Below are 19704 nucleotides of genomic sequence, written 5' to 3'. Positions count from 1 at the left end.
ACAATTTTGTTTCCCTGTCATACTTGGGGTGAGGCATTGAAGCCCATATATAGCAGAGTGTCAGAGTAGTTATTCAGTGTTGATATTTTTATTTTTAATACATTTTTAATATGCATATAACACATGTATATGACATGTATGCATTATCTGTGTGTATAAGTGTGTGCATGTCAGGGACAACTTCAAGAGCTGGATCTTGCCTTCTTCCTTGTTTGAAGCAGTGTCTCTTGTCCTGTATGCCAGGCTAGCCTGCCTGTCGGGAATTTTCTAGTTCCCACTACCTGTTTTCACCTTAGGAGTAACTTGGATTAGAGACACATGCTACTGCACCCAGCTGTTATATAGGTTCTGGGGATTTGAACGCATGACTTCACAGTTGTGTGGCAACTGTACTGAATTATCTCACCAGCTCCAACAGAAAAAATTTTAAAATCAAAATTAGCAAAGATAATCTTGCTTAGCTCTTACTGCCTTCCAAGTGTAGTAAGTCTTTGCTTTCAAGAGATGAGAATATTCGTGTAAGCATCCTGACAGTGGGAGTTTTAAACTGAAACCAATTGGGAACCAATTTCCTCATGTGGCCTATGTTGCATTCTGTGAAAAAGATATGAGAATAAAGAACGAATGACTTATAATTGATTAGTCAGCAATAAAGGACACACACACCACAGATGCAAGCACACATGCATGCACACACGCACATTGAGGTGGAAACCAAATGCTCTCAGCTATATTTCTTGCAAAATGTCTTATAGGGAACTCACCAGACTGATAAGGTGTAGTGAAAAAAGCCCTAGACTGACAGTCAGGATTGTCTCTTTGGCAGTCATGATAAATCTCTATTTAAATAACAAGAAGAAAAACACAGATTTTCTTGAATGAAGCTTGGAAAATGAAGATAAATATATAAATAATTCAGTGGGTGAATGTACTTGCACAATACATAAATCTGATTGTTGTTGTTTGTGTTCATGTTAATTGTGTTAATTTCTCCTACACATGCCCTTGGGTGACTCTCTCACTTGCTCCCAGTCTCACTTGGCTGCCTCACCAGATCATCACACAGGAGCTGGCTGGTCTCACGTTCCCTTCCTGTTTCGGTCACTCTGAACCCTAGTCCTCTGACCTCTTTTGTTGATTTGTTTCTCTCTTGTCATCCCTTTTCCTTTTCTTCATTAACTCTTCAGTTTTTTTTTAATTCTTTCAGTACCTGGACATTTCTGCTCAAGCTATTTTCCTTTAACTTTCAAACATAATCTGTCTTTCTTTATTCAAATTCTTATAGCAACCATAACAAAGCAACTCCATCAGCAGCCTTTGTATGGTGCATCACAAGCAGACTTTGTGACGGTGAACGTGATGCCTTCTCTATTTTGTACATTGCTCCACCTTAATGAAATCAGAGGGTTGGCTATGACAACTAATTTTGAAAATGTCTATAATGGACTGATACCCACACAGACTATTTATACACCTTTGCTTATTAGCACATTACTAAATATATATTGCATTATATTAAAACAAAACATTTAAGTTGTTTTACAATTAAAGGGCAATGCAAGTGAATAAAAAGATGGACCTTTTATAAACTTTGCTTCATTTTATATGATAATAAATGAAATTATAATTGGATGTCAATGAAATTGGAATTAACTATACAAAGAAATACAGTTTAATGTGTCGGTTAAGCACATACAGTAAATAGTCAAATCTGTATGTCTTTTTAAATTTTTATGTTTGAAAAGTGAAACTTTTGTTTACTCTCAGGTGAAACAGAATCCATCACTATTGGTCCCAAGATTGCAGATTGTAGTAATATGATAACAGAGAATTTGAAGGAAATAGAAAGGGGAAAGTAACAAGCCTACATCATCAACCAACAACTTTCCATTTAGAGGGCTATAATGTTTTGGGATCCCTCAAAAGGAACCACAGATAGCATATAAATGACTAAGCATGGCTGTTTCCAATAAAACAGTGTGGAGCATATTTGGTCATGGGCTGTACTGTACTAAGTGTGGTCTAAAATAATTATTAATGCAGAACTGACATTATTACTATTATCCTTATCTTGAAAACTCACTTCTTAACTGAATTATTATATGCAATACAGATTTATAAATTACCATAAGTAATCATACAGACATAATTTTGGTAATTCCAAAAGAAAGAAGAGGTTATCTCAGATAGACCAGGTTTTCTTCATTAATTGCTTCTCTGTGTTGAGCAAAAAAGTTGGACTATCTGAAATAATTAGCAAGGCATTTCCTAAATTGCAGTTGAAGTTGTATGAACTTTAAGATGTTAATAGATGAGAAAAAATGTGTTCAACTGTCATACAGGCATGGTATTTTGGATTAAATAGTGGGTTGGTAGCAATGGTGGTAAAAACATCGTGGGCCTTTATGAATCATTTGTTGTGTGTCAAGTAACATCTCCTGTGATCTTTATTTTGGTACATGTGAACACTGAGTCAGAAAGAGAAGGAATGTGTGCCTAAGTCACCTGGCAACTCATTGGTAGAATCTGCTTTAAAATCCATTTTCAACTGACTGTTGTGTTCTTACCAGTTGAGAGGTCTACACTAGCTTTCCAACAGACCTTTTAAAGATAGTCTATTTACCTCAGTAGTCCATTGCACACTGGGCATTTCCAAGTGGTCTTTCAAGATGCATCATTTCTCTGACTTCAGGAGACATATGACAAATATTGGAAACTGTTGCTAAGAGTTTCACAAGAGCTGATAATAAGATAGTCTGTGAAAGTCCCCATTATTAAAAGGATACTCAAAGTCAGGAAATCTGAATCATCTGGGAAGTTTCTGTATCACTTCTGAGATTCAAACAACTTAAAAATTAAGAGAAAAGTTGAAGAAGTCAAGGAGTTTAAATGTCTGCCCCATATCATCCTAAGGGACTGACTGGCTGTACTGAGAAGAACCACATGGACTAGGGGCAGCTCAGTGGCAATCCGTCTCTAGCACCAGGGAGCTACAGGCATTTGTGTGCTCTGACAGCCCTCTTTCAAAAGCCATTCCTCCCATCTAGTGAGAGCCAGAGCTTTGCTCCTAAAAGAACAAAAAAAAAAAAAAAAAAAAAAAAGAACAACACCTTCTCGTCCCCATTTGGTTCTGGGTCTAAAAATTATCAAAATATATTTCAAGAGCACTTATTTTAATTTTGTTATTATTTCCTGATATAAAATTGGATATATTAAAAGTATAAATAGAGCCTAATATATATGTAGATATTATAAATATATTTAAATACTTTAAGTAGTAACATATTTAAACATTAAATCTAATACATACACAAATATTTAATCAATTTTAATTTGGTCTAATTACAGAAGTTTTCATTTTTAGAGCAGAGACTTCCCGTTTCTCACAGCCTTTGCAAACTTAGGCTTGTTTCACAAGTGTGTTCATACTAAATCAGAGATAGATTTTGGATGTACCAATATCTTATTGTTCTTGTGTACTTGTAACTCTGAGTTGCTGTGGTCACAAGCCTTGAAATCACACTTCTATAAACAACTGGCTGAAATAAATCTTTGCATAAAACATAATTATTGGAAAAGATGACGCCAATTGGCTTGAATTTTCTTATTAAATGTGAAGGTAGGAAAATGTGACAGAAAGACCACAGGAAAGTGCTATATTAATGTTGCTTTTGCAACTAATAAGCTGTGGCTTTATTCATTTCCATGAAGTTTTGGTTAGTCTTTGTGTTATTATTCCTTCAAAAAGTGGTTCAACAAACTATAAGTGTTGTTTTATGAAACAAAAGTTCTAGGAGCAGAATATATATATATATATATATATATATATATATATATATATATACACACACACACACACACACATATACATTACATACACATCTACACACATGTGTATGTATATATGTATATGTACATGTAATTGTATATATGTATACATACAATTGTATATACAATTTAACATATATACCATAAAACTTCCATTTTTATAAAAAATCATGTAAGCTCAAAAAATAGAGTAAGATGTCTGGTAGAGAAATTATTTTAAAACTCAAACCCAAATATTTTTTAAATAAGAGAAGTACTTTTTTGCATGCATTTGTGTGTGCTGAGTATGATATGTGTATATGTGTTTTTATATGTGTAGTATGTATGTAGAGTCTTCCTGGATTGTTCTTCATTTTATTCCTTGAGGAAAAAGTCTCTTAGTTGAACCCATAACTCTTTTATATGGCTAATTTCGGTAGCTAGAGTACTCTCATGATCCCCTGTCCTCACCTCCTACATGTTGGCATTTTGGTTAGACCACTACACCCACCCAGAGTTTCCATGGGTTCTCTGGTCCACACTCCTATCTTTAGAATTACTCTGTTGGCATTTTAACCACTAAGTCATCTTCCCATCCCTCTTTTTCCCTAGGCAGGGTCTCAGGCATTCCAGACTGGCTTCAAACTGACTATGTCCACGAGGATGACCTTTAATTCCTGATTCTTCTGTTTCTGCCTTCTAAACACTGGGATTACAGGCATACATCATCATGCCTGATTATAAGATTATAATGCTTTTTGAATTGTCATTAATAAATTGATATGTAATACTATACCTTTCAACTACTTGAAAGTGTTTATTGTTAACAGACATATATAATGACATTTTTATTTTGATTCTATAGACAGATCAAGAAGACTTCACGGTGAGGTGGAATAATGTGGAGAAAATAATGAGTTTCATTCAGTGCACTTTGTACCTTTTAGACAACTTCCTAATAGCATGGAATAAGGTCATCTGAAATCTTCTTAAGGATGTGAATGGCTTTCTTAGGCCCTTTAGTAGTTTTTTTTTCATTCTTTTCATGATGTCATTAAACCCATATGAAGATAACTTTATTGTGATGTGCTTTATGTGCGTACTAGAGACAAGCAGAGCAACAATAGAGGTGTGTCAGAATGAAATTACTGATGCTAATCAGCAGTGATGATAAAGTCCAAAGTGCAGACTTTAAACTAAGCAGGTTCTCAATTAATAAGAGCTATTGTTTGAGACAGCAAGCCCAATGAAATCTCCATCTGCTCCTGCTGGTTTGCCTCAAGCCTTTGCTCAAGAGCTAAGACAAGCACAAATAAAAAACACACTGATAGGTTTTTCTTGTGCTGTCTTTCATAAAACACATTTTACTGCCTCATAGATAAACCAAGGAACAAGGAAACAGAATAAAATTTTAAAAATTTGGTTGGTACCTTAAAGAGTAGAAATAAAAAATTCACCTTATCTTCAAGTAGAAACATCTCATATCAGGTAAGATCACATCTGCATGCCCACATGCATGCACACACACACACACACACACACACACACACACACACACACACACACAATAATGCAGCAATTTCAATGAAGACTACATAGAATATGTATATTAATCTGAAAAATTAGAACAAAATGTGTAGACTTAAGAGGAAATAAGACATAGGAAAGAGAAGAAGATGTTTGTCAAATCTCTTGCACTGTTTTGGCAAGTAAAACGCAATTAAAAATAGGCAAACTTAATATATGCAACTGGACTCTGAATCTATAAGAGCAGTTACCAAGTAGACATTCTCTCGTCTTTTGAGCTGCTGTTTTATTAATCAGAACTGGGCAGTGATGACTTCAGACTTCTCAAGGCTGACCCCAGTAAGCTACTTACAGTCATATACTCTGCAAATCTCAGAAGTGGCTACAAATCAAACACCAGCCTCCCCGTGTGCACAGGGCACAGACATCCCGTCACAAATCTCTGAAGTCATACTTATCACACAGTTACGACCATTAATAGTAACATTTCCCAGTAGGAAGGACAGTAGTGAATTTAACTGGGTGAGCAGAGAAGCTGTCATGCCCTCTACCTGCACACTACCCACCCGCACTCCAGAGGACTATATTCCAAAAACAAAGACGAGACGATGGATTCTCACTGCAAAGGGGATATTTTTACACACTTAAATACCATGTCTTCATAAAAGTCTATTCTCCTGTTTCGGGAATTTTTAAGAACCTTTTTTTGGAAAAAAAAATCTAATCTCTTTCCTAGCCTTAGCATATTTTGTGAAACAAACAACAGACACAATATGCTAAGCACATTTTCATAAGAAAAACAGACACAATTAATTTCATAAAACCATTTTCATAAAATTTTCTTTAATCTCTGAAATTGGTAAGGGACTATAAAGAATTGAGAAGGTCTGTAATTACAAAGACACACATCCTTGGTGAACAGGCTATTCTGCCTCTGAAGCTGTGCTGTGGGGAGGCAGCTGCAAAGACTCACTCTGTTTTCTGTAGTAACTAGAGAGGAAGAGCTATTCCTTAACTCTCTTGAAGACAATATTCATGCTGAAAGGCCAGGTATATCCTGCAAATCAAAATGCTCCTTAGCTCCCGTGCCATTCGTAGGAGCTGGTTGGTAGGAGATGAACTGAGTTTTAAGGCTGCACCAATCAGATCCCTCAGCAACATTTTCCCTCAGCTTTAGTTTGCCCTCATCTTTAACAAACCTGGTTCTTAGATCCACAAACAGGCTGTCCCCATTCTTTCTCCATATTGAAAAATAACATGGCAACAAACACATCCCTCAAATTAAATTTGAAAAAAGTACTTCCCATTTAAATATTTTAATAGCTCAAATATTATAAATTAGGCATTAATGATGGGCTACTAGTTAATGATGGAACTGGAATCTGTATCTCCTTGTGAATATACCCATTGACAAGCTAGGACAATTCAAAACTCAACTGGTATCCATATTTTTATTTTAATAGATGTGATGATTTGGTAAGATATTCTGAGTGTTGAATAATTTTATTACCTCTGATTAATTCATGAGGGTTTAAAAATTAAGTGCAAAATTCAGGGAAAAAAACAAGACAGGTTGCCATGGCATAGTAATAAGTTTTGTTGCTGTTGTTGTTGTTGAAGGTTAACAACAGGCATAAAATGTATACCAGAGAAAATGTTTCTACTAAAATCATTCAAATATAACAATAGGAGGTAGGTCTTATCAAGTGTCTTATCCACTAATAGGAATAGTACAAAAGTAACTCCCAACAGGGAAGGAAGAACCTGGGACAAACTGAATCCTGAATTTGGGGCATTGAGTGTTGACTGCAGAGAATCACTTCAAAGTAAAGCAGGCTATGCTAAAGCTGACAGCTCTTTCAGCTGCATGTGGTCTAACCTTCGGTGTATGCCCTGAAACTAAATTAGTACAAGTTTTAAAGAATAAAGACATATCCTCCAAGGCTAAATCTAGCAGAGTGAGAGTTATAAAAAAATACTTTGCAAAATAAAATATTATCTCTCTTTGGGGCCACGCAGAATAAGGTGGTGATGCTTGGAGCTGAAACAGATCTCTAAGCTTCCAATCAATATGTCCATCCACCATTATCTATGCTGTCATAACTTATTACTTACCAACTTTGTTTATTAAAAGTGGGTTCGGATTCCTTATTGGCTGAGTGCACATCAAAACAAAAGATAAGAGAACTGGCTATGCAGTGATGTTCATCTTAGTACAATGTTATCAGACCACTGGGGAATTTAGAGTTCTCCACAGAGTAGAGAGGAATCTACTCATCAATAACTGGAAGAGGTTCTCACAGCCTTTACAAAGAGCATGACTCTTCCCAGTACGACATGTACGTGGGATAAATTTGTACTTGAAGTTAGTGATCTGAAAAGATTAAAGTGCAACTTGGCATTCACTTGGGATGAGAGCTCACAACTAAAACCCTAGAGGGATGAGATGAAGACATATTGAAAACTAGCTCTAGGAAGCATCAGAGAGAGACACCAGACAGTAGAAGTAAGTTGAGAATGGATGTTACACTTGGCAACAGTAGGGGTCATTTTTGACTGCCTGGGGACTGCTCTTTCTAAACCTACAGAGGCTGAAATAGAGCCATGGCATTTGAAGGCACGCTTGTTAATCTCTTTACTTTATATTTTCAATCATGATCTGGCTCATTATCCCATTTACAAAAAGAAAGGTGGTGAATGTCTATTGTGGTGTTTGCATGATTCTTAGGGTAGGGATAAAGGAGAAAAAAATAAAACCACTATTCATAGTCTCAAATGGTTCCCTGTGATGGAAGAAACAGTGGGTTCTAATAGAAGGGTCAGGTGGTTCTCTCTTACACGGATTATTATAATGTGATAGAGGCAGTCAAGAAGAGATGAGGGCAGTTGTATGGGCAGGCTTCCAGGTTCCCCAATTTCAGCTGTACGATGTTTGGTAAGTAAACTTACAGACTGATGCTTTGGTTTTTCTTACCTGAAGTTGTTTAGCAGATGATCAAAACGGGCCTTAGACAAGTGAGTTATGATGAAACTGTGCCCCTCCATGCACAATGGCATATGTGAAAGCACAGGGAAAAAGTTTCCGGCAGTGGAGGATTTGAAAAGGTTGATGAAACAACTCTAGATCAGTGGTTCCCACCCAACCTGGGGTTCTCGGCCCCCGGGGTCAAATGACCCTTTCACAGGGATCACTTAAGACCATTGGGAATACAGATATTTCCATTATAATTCAAGCAGTAGCAAAACTACAGTTATGAAGTGGCATTGAAAATAATTCTGTGGTTGGCTGTCAGCACAACACGAAGACCTGTATTAAAGGGCACAGCCCCTGGAAGGCAGAACTATAGTGAAGGGCGCAGCACTGGGGAGGTTGAAAAGCACCGCACTAGTTATCAGCAAGAAGTTAGACTTCACTCTGAAAAGCGCTTCTGACTCCGTTGTCCTCAACCATGCCAATTGTTTTAATATTTTCGTCTAAAAATTTTAAATGTTTTTGAAAACTTCATAAATGAGAGCTATATTAGAAAGGGAAAAGTAGTTTTGTTTGTCTGTTCTTTTCCAGGAATGTTTGTAATTTTGAAAATTTGCAGTGGTACCTCCTTTCCGGATGTTCTTCAGGGAGTGAAAGAATATTTAAATCCACTCTTAAACGTTGCGGTACCCTGTCCTAGCTGCTGTTATGCAGCATTAGCGCACACACATTTACTTCTCTCTCATCAATGAAGTCAGACCCAGCCTCTGATTTTGCATGCACTTCCATCCTGTTCCGGCCTGGCTTTCCCCAGTCTCGCTAACCTTGCTCCAGAGGGTTCTCCTTTGGAAGTTTGATGTGCCCAGATCAACTGTAGTCAGTTTTTAAAAGGCAACCTCACCATTGACTATCTTGAAGGAAAAAGCTTTTGGCTCCCAAGCCTGATGCTATGTTGGTAAGCTTTCACACCATAAACCCTGGGCACATGTGGGACTGTAGAGTGATACATGAAACTCTATTTCTACTTGGGGAAATAGGCTTCCGCTGTGTAGCTGACAGGCCTCATGAACCTATGATCCTCCTGCCTCCCATTTGCAAATGCTGATTACTAGTGTGTGCCGCCACCAGATTTAGGTTCATCAACTCAACTTTTGACTGCTTTTCTTTTCATTTGAGTTGTACATCAATCATGCCTTTCTTTCTTTCTTTTTAAACTTTTTAAAATTGTTTTAATGAACTATATAAGAAAATCATGCCTTTCTTGTGAGCACTTTAACTTCTAGATGCCTTGATTTCCAAAATGAGTGACTCTACATTTTTAATATCAAGGAGTATAACAAATGCTCATAGATGAATATATTATTGTAAAGAATATCTCATATATGATTTTAAGAATGTTCCATAAATCTTTAAAAACTAGCTATTTGTTCCTGACAACAAATGGGATATAATGAAGATGGAAGACATGGGCAGGCACAACATAAAAATAGTCCTTCATCTGAAATGCTTTTAAGGTTAGATTTCAATTATAGAATATTGCTGAAGATTTAGAAGAATTTAGAACATATAGTAAATCCCTGTGTATTTGAGAATGACGGAGAATAGAGAACAGCCATTTGTTCAACTCCTAAATGTTCTGGTTGTCCTGGACCTAATGACTTCATTATATTTCATTAAATATTTCCAACATCTCCCACAAGGGAACTAATCATTACAATGACTATTTTATGGTCTTACTACTGTGGCTCAGATCTTACATCCCACTGAGGAATTTGGGCTTCGAATCCAGCTGTTTCTGACCTTGATAGAAAAGTGCTTTGAGAATTTGAATAGATTGAATTGCTAAAAGGAAGTATTACAAAATAAGTTAAATAAATGGGGGACTTCTGGGTCGGAGGATAAGTTAAACTTTCCTGGTCTTATTCTTCATTTTAACAAATTTGTCTTAGATAATATCTTCAGATTTTTGTACTCAAGTCTTTGTGAAAAAAATGGAATATGTTTTTTTAAAAAATATATTTAGTAATCCGTTGGCACAGATATATAAAAGTGCTTCATTATTAAGGGATGTTACATGACAGATTTTGCTATGGTAGAGCTATAACCAGGAGCACAAGAATAATCAATGTTTTGTTTAGAGGTTTTTGTGTTGTTTGAAATGGTAACACATTTACCTTCTAAAATTTTTGTTTATCTTTGTGTGTGTGGGTGTTTGACTTTCAGGTATGTCTGTGTATCACATACATGCCTGGTACTTGAGGAGACCAGAAGAGGGTATCGGATTCCCTGAGGTTGGAAGTACAGATGGTTGTGATCTGCCATGTGGGTGCTGAGAACCAAACTCATGTTCTCTGGGAAGACAGCCAGTGCTCCTAACCACTGAAGAATCTCTCTAGCTTCAAAGTTATATTTTTGTTTATGTAAATCTTGTAAGTAACTATAACATTTTAAGGATGAAGATAACTTGAATAAATTCATAAACCATTTAAATTCTTTTATATATTAAGTGCTGATTACCAAATTCTATCTATCAAAAACTGTATTTCCTGTGATTTTTCTGATGTGGGCTAGATATTCTTTATATAAAATTCTACTTTAACTATATGTGCACATTAAAATTAATTGTCACTGATTTGTTCATAATAAATGTTCATCATATTTTGTTCATAATATATTGAATACTATATTTCCTTTCACTACCTTAAAATAAAACCAGCTAATGATGAAGTGTATATAATGTTTTAAAGACTATATTGTCATTATTGAGCATATGATAGCATGTGCTTAACTGTCATTTGCTATTAGGGTAGCTTTACTAAACTCTCTAGCTTTTTACTTTGTAACATTTCACAACAAATAATTTTACAGTGCATTAAAGAGAATAGTGTAGAATAATGCATAAAAGAGTTGATATAATCTTCAAAATCTATTTTTTCTTATAGCTAAAATATTGCAATGAAAAAAGTCAGGCATTCTTTTATAAACTAGCGCAAGTTTGAACTCATGGCCCAGAATAGCCTGAATACCATAAAACAGCCGTACACCAAAGGCCCTAGTGATAATCAGTTCAAATCTTTCTCCCACATGCTGACTTCTGGCATTATCTCATTTTGTAGAGAGAAAAGTTAATTCAGGTCTAAAAACTAAGCATTCTTTTTTCAAAAATAAACAGCACACTATGACCAGCTATAACTCTTTTTTTACCTATGAGAACCATATCACAGAACTTTGATAAAAATAGAACCTTTAATATTAAGCTTTCATCATGAAAGACATTAGACACACAAACTGTCCACAATTAACTAGGATATTCTTGATGCATTAATGCATTCCCCAGGACTCATGTGGCTTTTAGAACATTCTAACTAAAATTATCCGTCAGAGAAAAGAGAACTTAAGAATAAATAAAACAAGCTCCACAAGATGAAAAGAAAACAAATATGTCATTGAAAAGTTAACTTCTCTTTTTAATGTCCATGATAAATTCAGTTCTCTAGGAAGTCTTGTAAGGAAGACATCTGATTAGCAGAGAGCTGAGCTAGAGCCCTGCCCTATAACAAGTAGGCCCAATGCATTTTCTCAATGTTGAGATCACAGCTCTGAGTCCTTCTGTAGCATGTACATTTCTACAAGCAAACAAATATGCCAAGGCCATTGGTAAATCGTTCCAAATACAAACTAATAAGTCAAGAAACTAACAGAATAGAAAGATTAATTTGACAGGTATATCTTCCAACAATCTCCCTCCAAAATCATATCTTGTAAAAACACAGAAGGATTTTTTTCAAGGGTTAAAAATGAAAAGACACTAAACATGAGCTGAAGATTACGATGGGAGTCTGAGCGGTGAACTAACACTGGTCATCTGTCAGTCATGGTGCTACTCTTGCTACCTAGAGTCATGCTCTTGTATGTTTCCCAGCTTTACTGTTATGCAGTAAAAATTAGAATTCAATAAATATGGAGGGTAACTCATACCTTAAATTCCTCCAAGATTTTGTAATTTTTTCCATGATATTCACAAAAGTTTTTCACTTCTTTACATTCGGGACAGCATCCATTGTGTTCCACTTTTGTACATTTCGGATGAATTTTAGGGCATTCCGGCTGGTCACAAACAGGTCCATCTAGAGCACAGACACATGGACAGTTGGAATGCCCCGGGAAAAACCGTTCTCCCAACTTGTATACAAAGCCGCTGTCATCCACACACCCTTTCCCTCGATAGTCATCAAAGATCAGATTGTCATTACTGGAAGCCTGGTCACCTTCATCAGCAGGATAGTCTTCGTGACTGATGGCAGCAGAAGTGACCAATCCAGGGATGACCAATAGAAGTATGCAAGCTTCATGAATATGAAGAGCCATCCCCCTCCTCACGGGCTTCTGGCTGTTCTCCCAATATTAAATACACTCAGCTCCTTCCATGGGAATGTAAGGGGGTGGGCTGAAAATAAATATTTAAAAGATAATTTGACATACGTAAAGTAAATAAAGATGCAATAGGCCCACCTTAAATTATTTGCATGGGCTCAGTTTGGAAGACACTGAGACTTCAAATAAACAACATTCATCCAACTGTCTGCCAAAAGTTTGAAGAGTTAATTTTGGTAATATAGGTTTTAATAAAGGTCATTTATGGAGTTATTTTACTTAGGACCTTTAGGTTGTAATTTTTCTTTGAATTACAATTGTCTAGCTGTTTGTACATTGTAAGAAGTGGTCTTATTGAAACTTAAAAAGTAATTGCCAAGGATATTTGAAACCACATCTATATTTTTCTTTAAACTGGATGGATCAGTGTGGTAGATTATAGATGTTATAATAATCTGCATAAAAAGAGATTAAGACGAAACATTAAACTAAAAAAGGGAATTAAAAACAAAACAGTTGGATGCAAGTTTAAATGAGATGGATACAGTACAAAAGCTTTCTTTCTCTTGCCCATAATCTAGATTTTGAAACACTCTGAATATGAAAATAGTTTAACAAATCATGGTGCATACATAAATACTACTACAAGAAAATTTACTTTGTTAAAAGCAAAGCCATTTATACTATGGCTCACATCTTTATTTTTATGTGGGAGATAAGCTCCTAGTGGGCCAGAAAATTTTTTGTAGCAGCCAAGCTCTATTGGTCATGTGATGTTATTTGAAGTTGACTCATTCCATATAATATGACACCATTCACATTTTATTGAAAATATAACTCATTGGTAATGACCAAAATATTTACATTTAGGTAATTTGGGCAAAGATGCTAGAAAAAAACTTTCTGTGAAACTTTCTTAAAATAATAAACAATTGATATTCACAGACTATATTCCTTATTAGCTGGCTAGCTATAACTGTTATAGATGTCCAGGGTGCTAGTATTTGGTATTAATGTTAGTAGTGAGAACCTTTTGAATATTTAGAGTAGCTAACTTATGCAAAGGTTCTGATGAAACTAATTTCTGGGAGTAGGAGATAAAAAAAATTATTCTAAAATATTTCATTTATCTATTTAAATGTTATTGGCTTCATGCCAATATCAGTAAGATTGTATGTAGGACATTTTAAGGTATCTAAGTTTCGTTCACTGTTTTATTTCTAAACTATACTAAAAACAGTGATAAACTACTTCTTTTCAGGCTAGCATATAATTATAATAATTTTAAATATGATGAAGATGATGTTAGGAAACTTCATAAACTCTTAGAATATATTTGCATTTTAAGTTAGATATGCAAATTTTAGTAATAGTAAAATGGAAGGTGATGTATTCAGATGTTCTCTTTTCAGAGAAGGTTGATATTAGTATTCCTTCAATATTCTCTGGTATTAGAATTCCTTTTGGGTGAATTCCTTTGGGTAAATGATAAAGAAGATGAATTTCTCTTAAAATATATCAAAAATAATGAGTCATGACAGAAGAAGAAAATGCAAACCTCTAATTCTACTCGAGAAGCTAGAAGCTCCCTTTGACAAAGCATTTCTTTTCGTCTAAATACTACAGAGGCCACAAACATAGTAGAAGCTTCAGGAAAGACATAAGTGTGATTTACTAATTAAAGCATACATTTATGCATCTCTCACATATGTAGAAAGTTTATCTTGCAACACAAGGAAGCTACCGTGCCTCCTCACAGTGTCCCCCAGCATCTATCAATCCATGCAAGGAAAGCCATGTGAAATACATACAGCATTCTGCATTAAAATGACCCAGGCAGAAAAGGATCATTTTGTAAGCCACAGGTAGGCATTAATGTGCAAGGTTATAATAAATGTAAACTTAAGGATAAAAGCAGGGATGGGGTGCCTGCTTCATATAGCAAAAGCATGATTTTATTATGAGAAATACATATCTTTTTAATAAAAGAAAGTTCTTAGGCTATTTTTAAAAGAGCTATCATTATAATAAATGTGATTTAGTACCATTTAAAAAGAGAGAGGCTATAGAAATCAGACAACACCATTACCTGAAGATTTTAATAAGAATGCAACACTGCTAAACTGAGGATCACTTCCCAGCTAAACTTCCCCTCCCTGTATTGCTACCCATATGAGTTAAAATGACTGCATCTGTTTCTTTGAGAAAGCAAATACAACTCATGTCATAAGAGTCACTTACCTAGTCACTCTGAGGTTAATGGTGGTGCTGAGGGTCACAGACCAATCTGAACTTAAAGGTCAGGTATGTCTTAGGAAAGCCGGTCCTCTTTAGTCACCCAAAGAATGCATTTTCAGGCATGAATTAAAGGCAATCCATCCTCTCTACCTCCCATTTCAAAACACAGCCAAGAAGCAGTCTCCCACCCTTCCAGAGAGAAACACAGCAGACACACATAAGAAATACGCTTTGGACCTGTCTTCAGAATTCAAAGCAAGAAGCAATGCTGGTCCTGTGGAAATCCGGACCCCGGTAGCAGAATCATGTTGAACTTATTTTTAGCATTTTCGTAGATCCTTCTATGAAATTTCCTGGCTGCTTATGCCTCCTCCACACATGGGTTCACTTACACAGTGTTTGCTACAGCAGTAGAGGTGACTTGGCTAGGCTCTGAGGATCACAAACAGAAACAGCATACTGAAGCTTAAAGCACACTCCACCGGCAGAGCCATCAGCATCGTCCACAGTATGTTGACTGGATCCCTCCTCACACACCAGAAGATTCTAACTGTGGACGTGAAGCAAAGGCGCAACTTTAGCTGGGGTTTGTCATCGCTGGGAGCAGTTTGCAGACTGCTGATTCGGAGCTCATCCTGCCGGCAGCCGGGAATTCCTCAGCACCACGGACAGCGCCAACAACTGGCTTCCGAGCCCAGCTTGGTCGAAACCCCCAGCTGCTTCCGCGGACCAGGCTGGAGTGTTGTCTAAGCAGTCACTTGATACAGCGGATGCGAGCCTGGGAGGTGGAGGGGGGGATTCTCCGTGCGAGACACTTATTTGCATTCAAATCACAATAAAAAATTAGAAAGATGTAATTTTGCTTAATGCATTCTTGGATGGGCTGCAGAGATGAAAGTTCCGGGGACTTGCATTTAGATTTGAGCCATCTGCAGTCTTTGGTTATTACTAATAGATAAAGCACACTCATTGTCAAAGAATCTGTGAAAATGTATGCTTGCCGACTCTCTTTGACCCTTTGGTTATAAAAAGACTTTCCTTGTGTTATACATAATTTAACTTTGGATTGTCTGCAGCTCGGGTTTGATTTAAAAAAAAAAAAAGTAGCCGCGTTTTCCTGCAGTTTGTTCTCTAACGTTAAAAATCAATGTCTTGTAATTCATCTACTCTGTCATTAGGCGTCATTGTAAAGCTGTTTCTTCCAACCCCCTAGCAAAGATACCCTGTCTCTAAATTCATAACCAAATGAGAAAAAAGAAAGAGATAATGGGGAAAAAACAGACAGACAAATGAGTAAAATGTTATCATTTTTATTTGTAAGAGTTTGGATCATAAAACATTGCCCCAAAGCTTGTTTTAAAACAAATCTGTTATTTATTGGTTGTTTTAACCAGGTACTTACTGGCTTGGGAGCAGACTATGTGAAACATTTTTAAACCTTAGAGGGAATGCCCTCTGCAGCAGGGCGGGCTGTTGCTGATCAGAACCACAATCGAACGGTGCCGTCAGAACCTCCAGAATACAGATTCTCCCCATCATGGGAAAACACCACAGTGTGGACCTCACTCTCGTGGCCCACCAGTTTGTGGATTTGTCCAGATTTAAGATCCAGCAAATGGATTACTCCGTTGGCACTCGCCTGAGCTAAAACTCGACCTGAAAAGACATGGAAACAGGGAGATTTAGCTCAAGCAGTCAGAGTATGCAAATGATACACATTTTATCTTGTTTTGACTGTGATTCAACAGACTCATTTTTATGTTAGACCCTCATTAAAGATAAACTAAGTCCTATCTATGAAAAGAATTTGAGCCATAATTAAGATACATTTAGAATAAAAGCCTGTAGCTCTATTTGTTTAACATTCAGAGGTCATTACAAGCCCCATCATTCTTCTTATATTTATGATTGACAGATCATTTTGAGATGAGATTGAGAGTAACTAAAGGGAGTAACTTTATTTTTCAAATGAATATATTAAAATATTTAAAGGAAAAACATTCAAAATGAAAAAATAGAACATATGCCTTGCTTAAATAAACCTTTAGGTATTTATTCTAGGAAATTCAAAATGTATCTACCTGTTTTAAATATGTTTATTATAATTCTGTTAAAGCACTGTATAAAACAATAATAGTAGGGATATATATGAATTCAGTACATTTTTTGGAGTTTAAATGAAATAACTAATACTCTACTTCAAAATAACATGATATTTAACTTAACTAAAATTTCAAAGTTCCTGCAAATTAAAACATATAAATTAATCCAAATCTAGTGTGGGAAATCTTCATAATTTTTATGAAATTTTTAGTGAGTAACAAAGAAAATAGCCTAATTTTAATTAATAATGCTATTGAAAAATCCCAGTTGAAAAACTATCTGGGCATTTGGAGGCAAGTAAAGCAAATAGAATATGCTCACCCAAGCTTAGGACATAAGTATTAACTATTGGGTTATCTATTCATACTTAGAAGGCATACTATCATCCCAATAACAGTGTTTAACATTTATTAAACTCTTTCAACATGCTGATACTACACTGAATACATGACGTGAGTCATTCTGTACAATAGATTCAAGGACTGAATGAAAGAAGAAATAGCAGTAATTCCACCAAGTGGATGAAGACAGAAGCTTGGAAGACTAAGGAAGTTATTCCTCATGTATGAAAGAAGCTAACATTCAAACACAAAAACTCCAAAACTGCAGCCCAGACTTGTAAGCATCATATTTCCACATCCAGATGACACTATATCAGTTATGCTTCTAGACACATTTTGGAAACCTGTGATCCTGAAAGAAAGGGAGTTTGTCCATTTCGGAGTAAGAATTCAACAGAGCTATCACCATAAGAAGCATGGTGAAATATATGATCACATATCATTCTCAAACTGTCATAGCTGCCTTGGGGTTTTAAGAGGAAAGTTAAGGATGAGAAATACAGCCTATCTGCAAACCTATATATCTACTGGGTTTCTTCATCTAGAACAAAACCTGACACAGCAAACACCCTTAGGATGGATTAGAGTGTCCAATGCAGCAGATGTGAATATTTATTATAAACCCTCTTCTCCTAAAATCTTTGCTGACAGAGGCATTACACACAGACTTCCCTTCTAGCCTCACTCTAGAGGCAACTTCTGTGTGTAACTTTCCTGAAACTCAGACAAAAGATTTTTTCTTGAACTTTTTATACAATAGTCATTAAAGGAATGTTGGATTTTAAAAACATTTGGAGCCATAAAAAAATCAAAGCCCTGTTATACTGTATATGTATTTCTACTTTTGTTTAGAATATTGTTTTTAAGAAATTATATATAATTAAGAAATACAGGTTAGTAGTTATCTTATGGTCATGTTAGGTATGTTTTCAAAGTCATAAATAGATATATTTAGATAGATAAATTGTCTTCAAACACTTCAAAGAGTATGGCATTTAATATGTTTAATAACCTAAATTTTTTGTGACAGTGAAACATGTCTGCTCCTGACAATACCCATTTACTTCAAAAGAAGATGATGGATATGAAAGAAATTCATTATGGACTTTTCTTTCTTTACAACAAAGTCAGCCATTTGGACAAAGAGACTTTTCCTTACCTCAATTACTGACAGGATACTGTCCAAACTGGACCAGCAGGATGCAAAAAGAAAACTAATGCCAAACTTTGCTAAGATAAGGTAAGACAGCCAATCAAAGTTTCCTGCTTTTAAGAAATTTCTGAGCTCTACATATTTTAGAGCATGAATTTCTTCTCATGATCCATCAATCTTTAGAGATTCTTATTGTAATAAAAATGGAAAATTAGTCTTTCAATTACGTGTAAATAAATACATGTTATAGATTCCAAAAAAAAAAGAAATTTCTGTCAGATATACCAAGCCTGTAGGCCAAAGCTGAATACCCCAAATATTACAGAAGAACCTAGGGTGATTGTCCAGGCAGCCAGATGTCCCTGTTGTTACATAACATTTTCATTGTTCTGGGGTCTTTTTTGGAGTTAAAGAGTAAATAATTAGACTTAAACTTTCCTTAATTAGGATAGAAAGTGAATTAGGTACAGAACTCTAGACTTACTGAGATAGGATAGATAATTGAGTACTTTCTCTAAATTTACCAAATATAAACGGACTGGATATTGTAACTGCTATTCTTATTTAATAACTGTTTTTGTTGCATAAATTTTACGGTTAAAATTAAAGCCTTCTTTTTTAATTTGACAAAAAAGAACCAAGGTATGTAAGGAGAAAGATTTAGCCTTAAACCACTATTTTGTGGTCAAACCTGTAAAAGTCAAAGTTAGTAATATTGAGAGGGACTTGAGTAATTTCTGAAAGTCTGTACGATAAAAATTCTAATAGTTTTGCATAATGATTGAGCAGGTTTACATGCACATTTTATGCTCCCGTTCTACTCTTACAACATATGAAAAGTGGGTAAATACTTTAAAATTCCCAAGATGTATATACCTTTAAGTATATCTACACAATGACTATGTCCTATACATAAAATTATAACACTAGAACACACTATTGGAAATTGTTTTCTGGTCTCCATATGTGTGCCATGGAACACATACAAAACCCTCATATAAGTCAACATATTTAAAAATATTTACATTAGGACATGGAGAATGGAATGATATATAATCTGAAATAGTGCCACGGGAATTTACGTGAAACTTGGAGTAACATTACTCGTGTTAAAGCTGATTTACTTCTCTAAGGTAACACAAAGAACCACACACTACTACAAAATGCTGAGAGCAGGAGAAATTGTCTAC

The 19704-nt window shown here is 35.6% G+C and overlaps 2 protein-coding genes across 2 annotated transcripts in view; both read right to left on the bottom strand.

Moving 5' to 3' along the window:
• Vwc2l (von Willebrand factor C domain containing 2 like) overlaps window positions 1-15658 on the bottom strand; it is a 159205-nt gene extending 143547 nt beyond the window's left edge. Inside the window, exons 1-2 of the mRNA XM_075951746.1 lie at window positions 14921-15658; window positions 12284-12752 (exon numbers count right to left, since the gene is read on the bottom strand). Of these exons, the coding sequence (XP_075807861.1) occupies window positions 12284-12673 (390 nt within the window). The 5' untranslated portion in view covers window positions 12674-12752; window positions 14921-15658. The remainder of the gene's footprint in view (window positions 1-12283; window positions 12753-14920) is intronic.
• A 553-nt stretch (window positions 15659-16211) lies between these two features.
• Spag16 (sperm associated antigen 16) overlaps window positions 16212-19704 on the bottom strand; it is an 864135-nt gene continuing 860642 nt past the window's right edge. Inside the window, exon 16 of the mRNA XM_075951817.1 lies at window positions 16212-16573. Coding sequence (XP_075807932.1) covers window positions 16398-16573 — 176 coding nt within the window. The 3' untranslated portion in view covers window positions 16212-16397. The remainder of the gene's footprint in view (window positions 16574-19704) is intronic.

The sequence above is a fragment of the Microtus pennsylvanicus genome, chromosome 17 (genome assembly GCF_037038515.1).
Source record: "Microtus pennsylvanicus isolate mMicPen1 chromosome 17, mMicPen1.hap1, whole genome shotgun sequence".
Classification (NCBI taxonomy): Eukaryota; Metazoa; Chordata; class Mammalia; order Rodentia; family Cricetidae; genus Microtus; species Microtus pennsylvanicus.
Note: the sequence above shows the minus strand (reverse complement) of the source record. Positions and strands in the feature narration are given on the sequence as shown.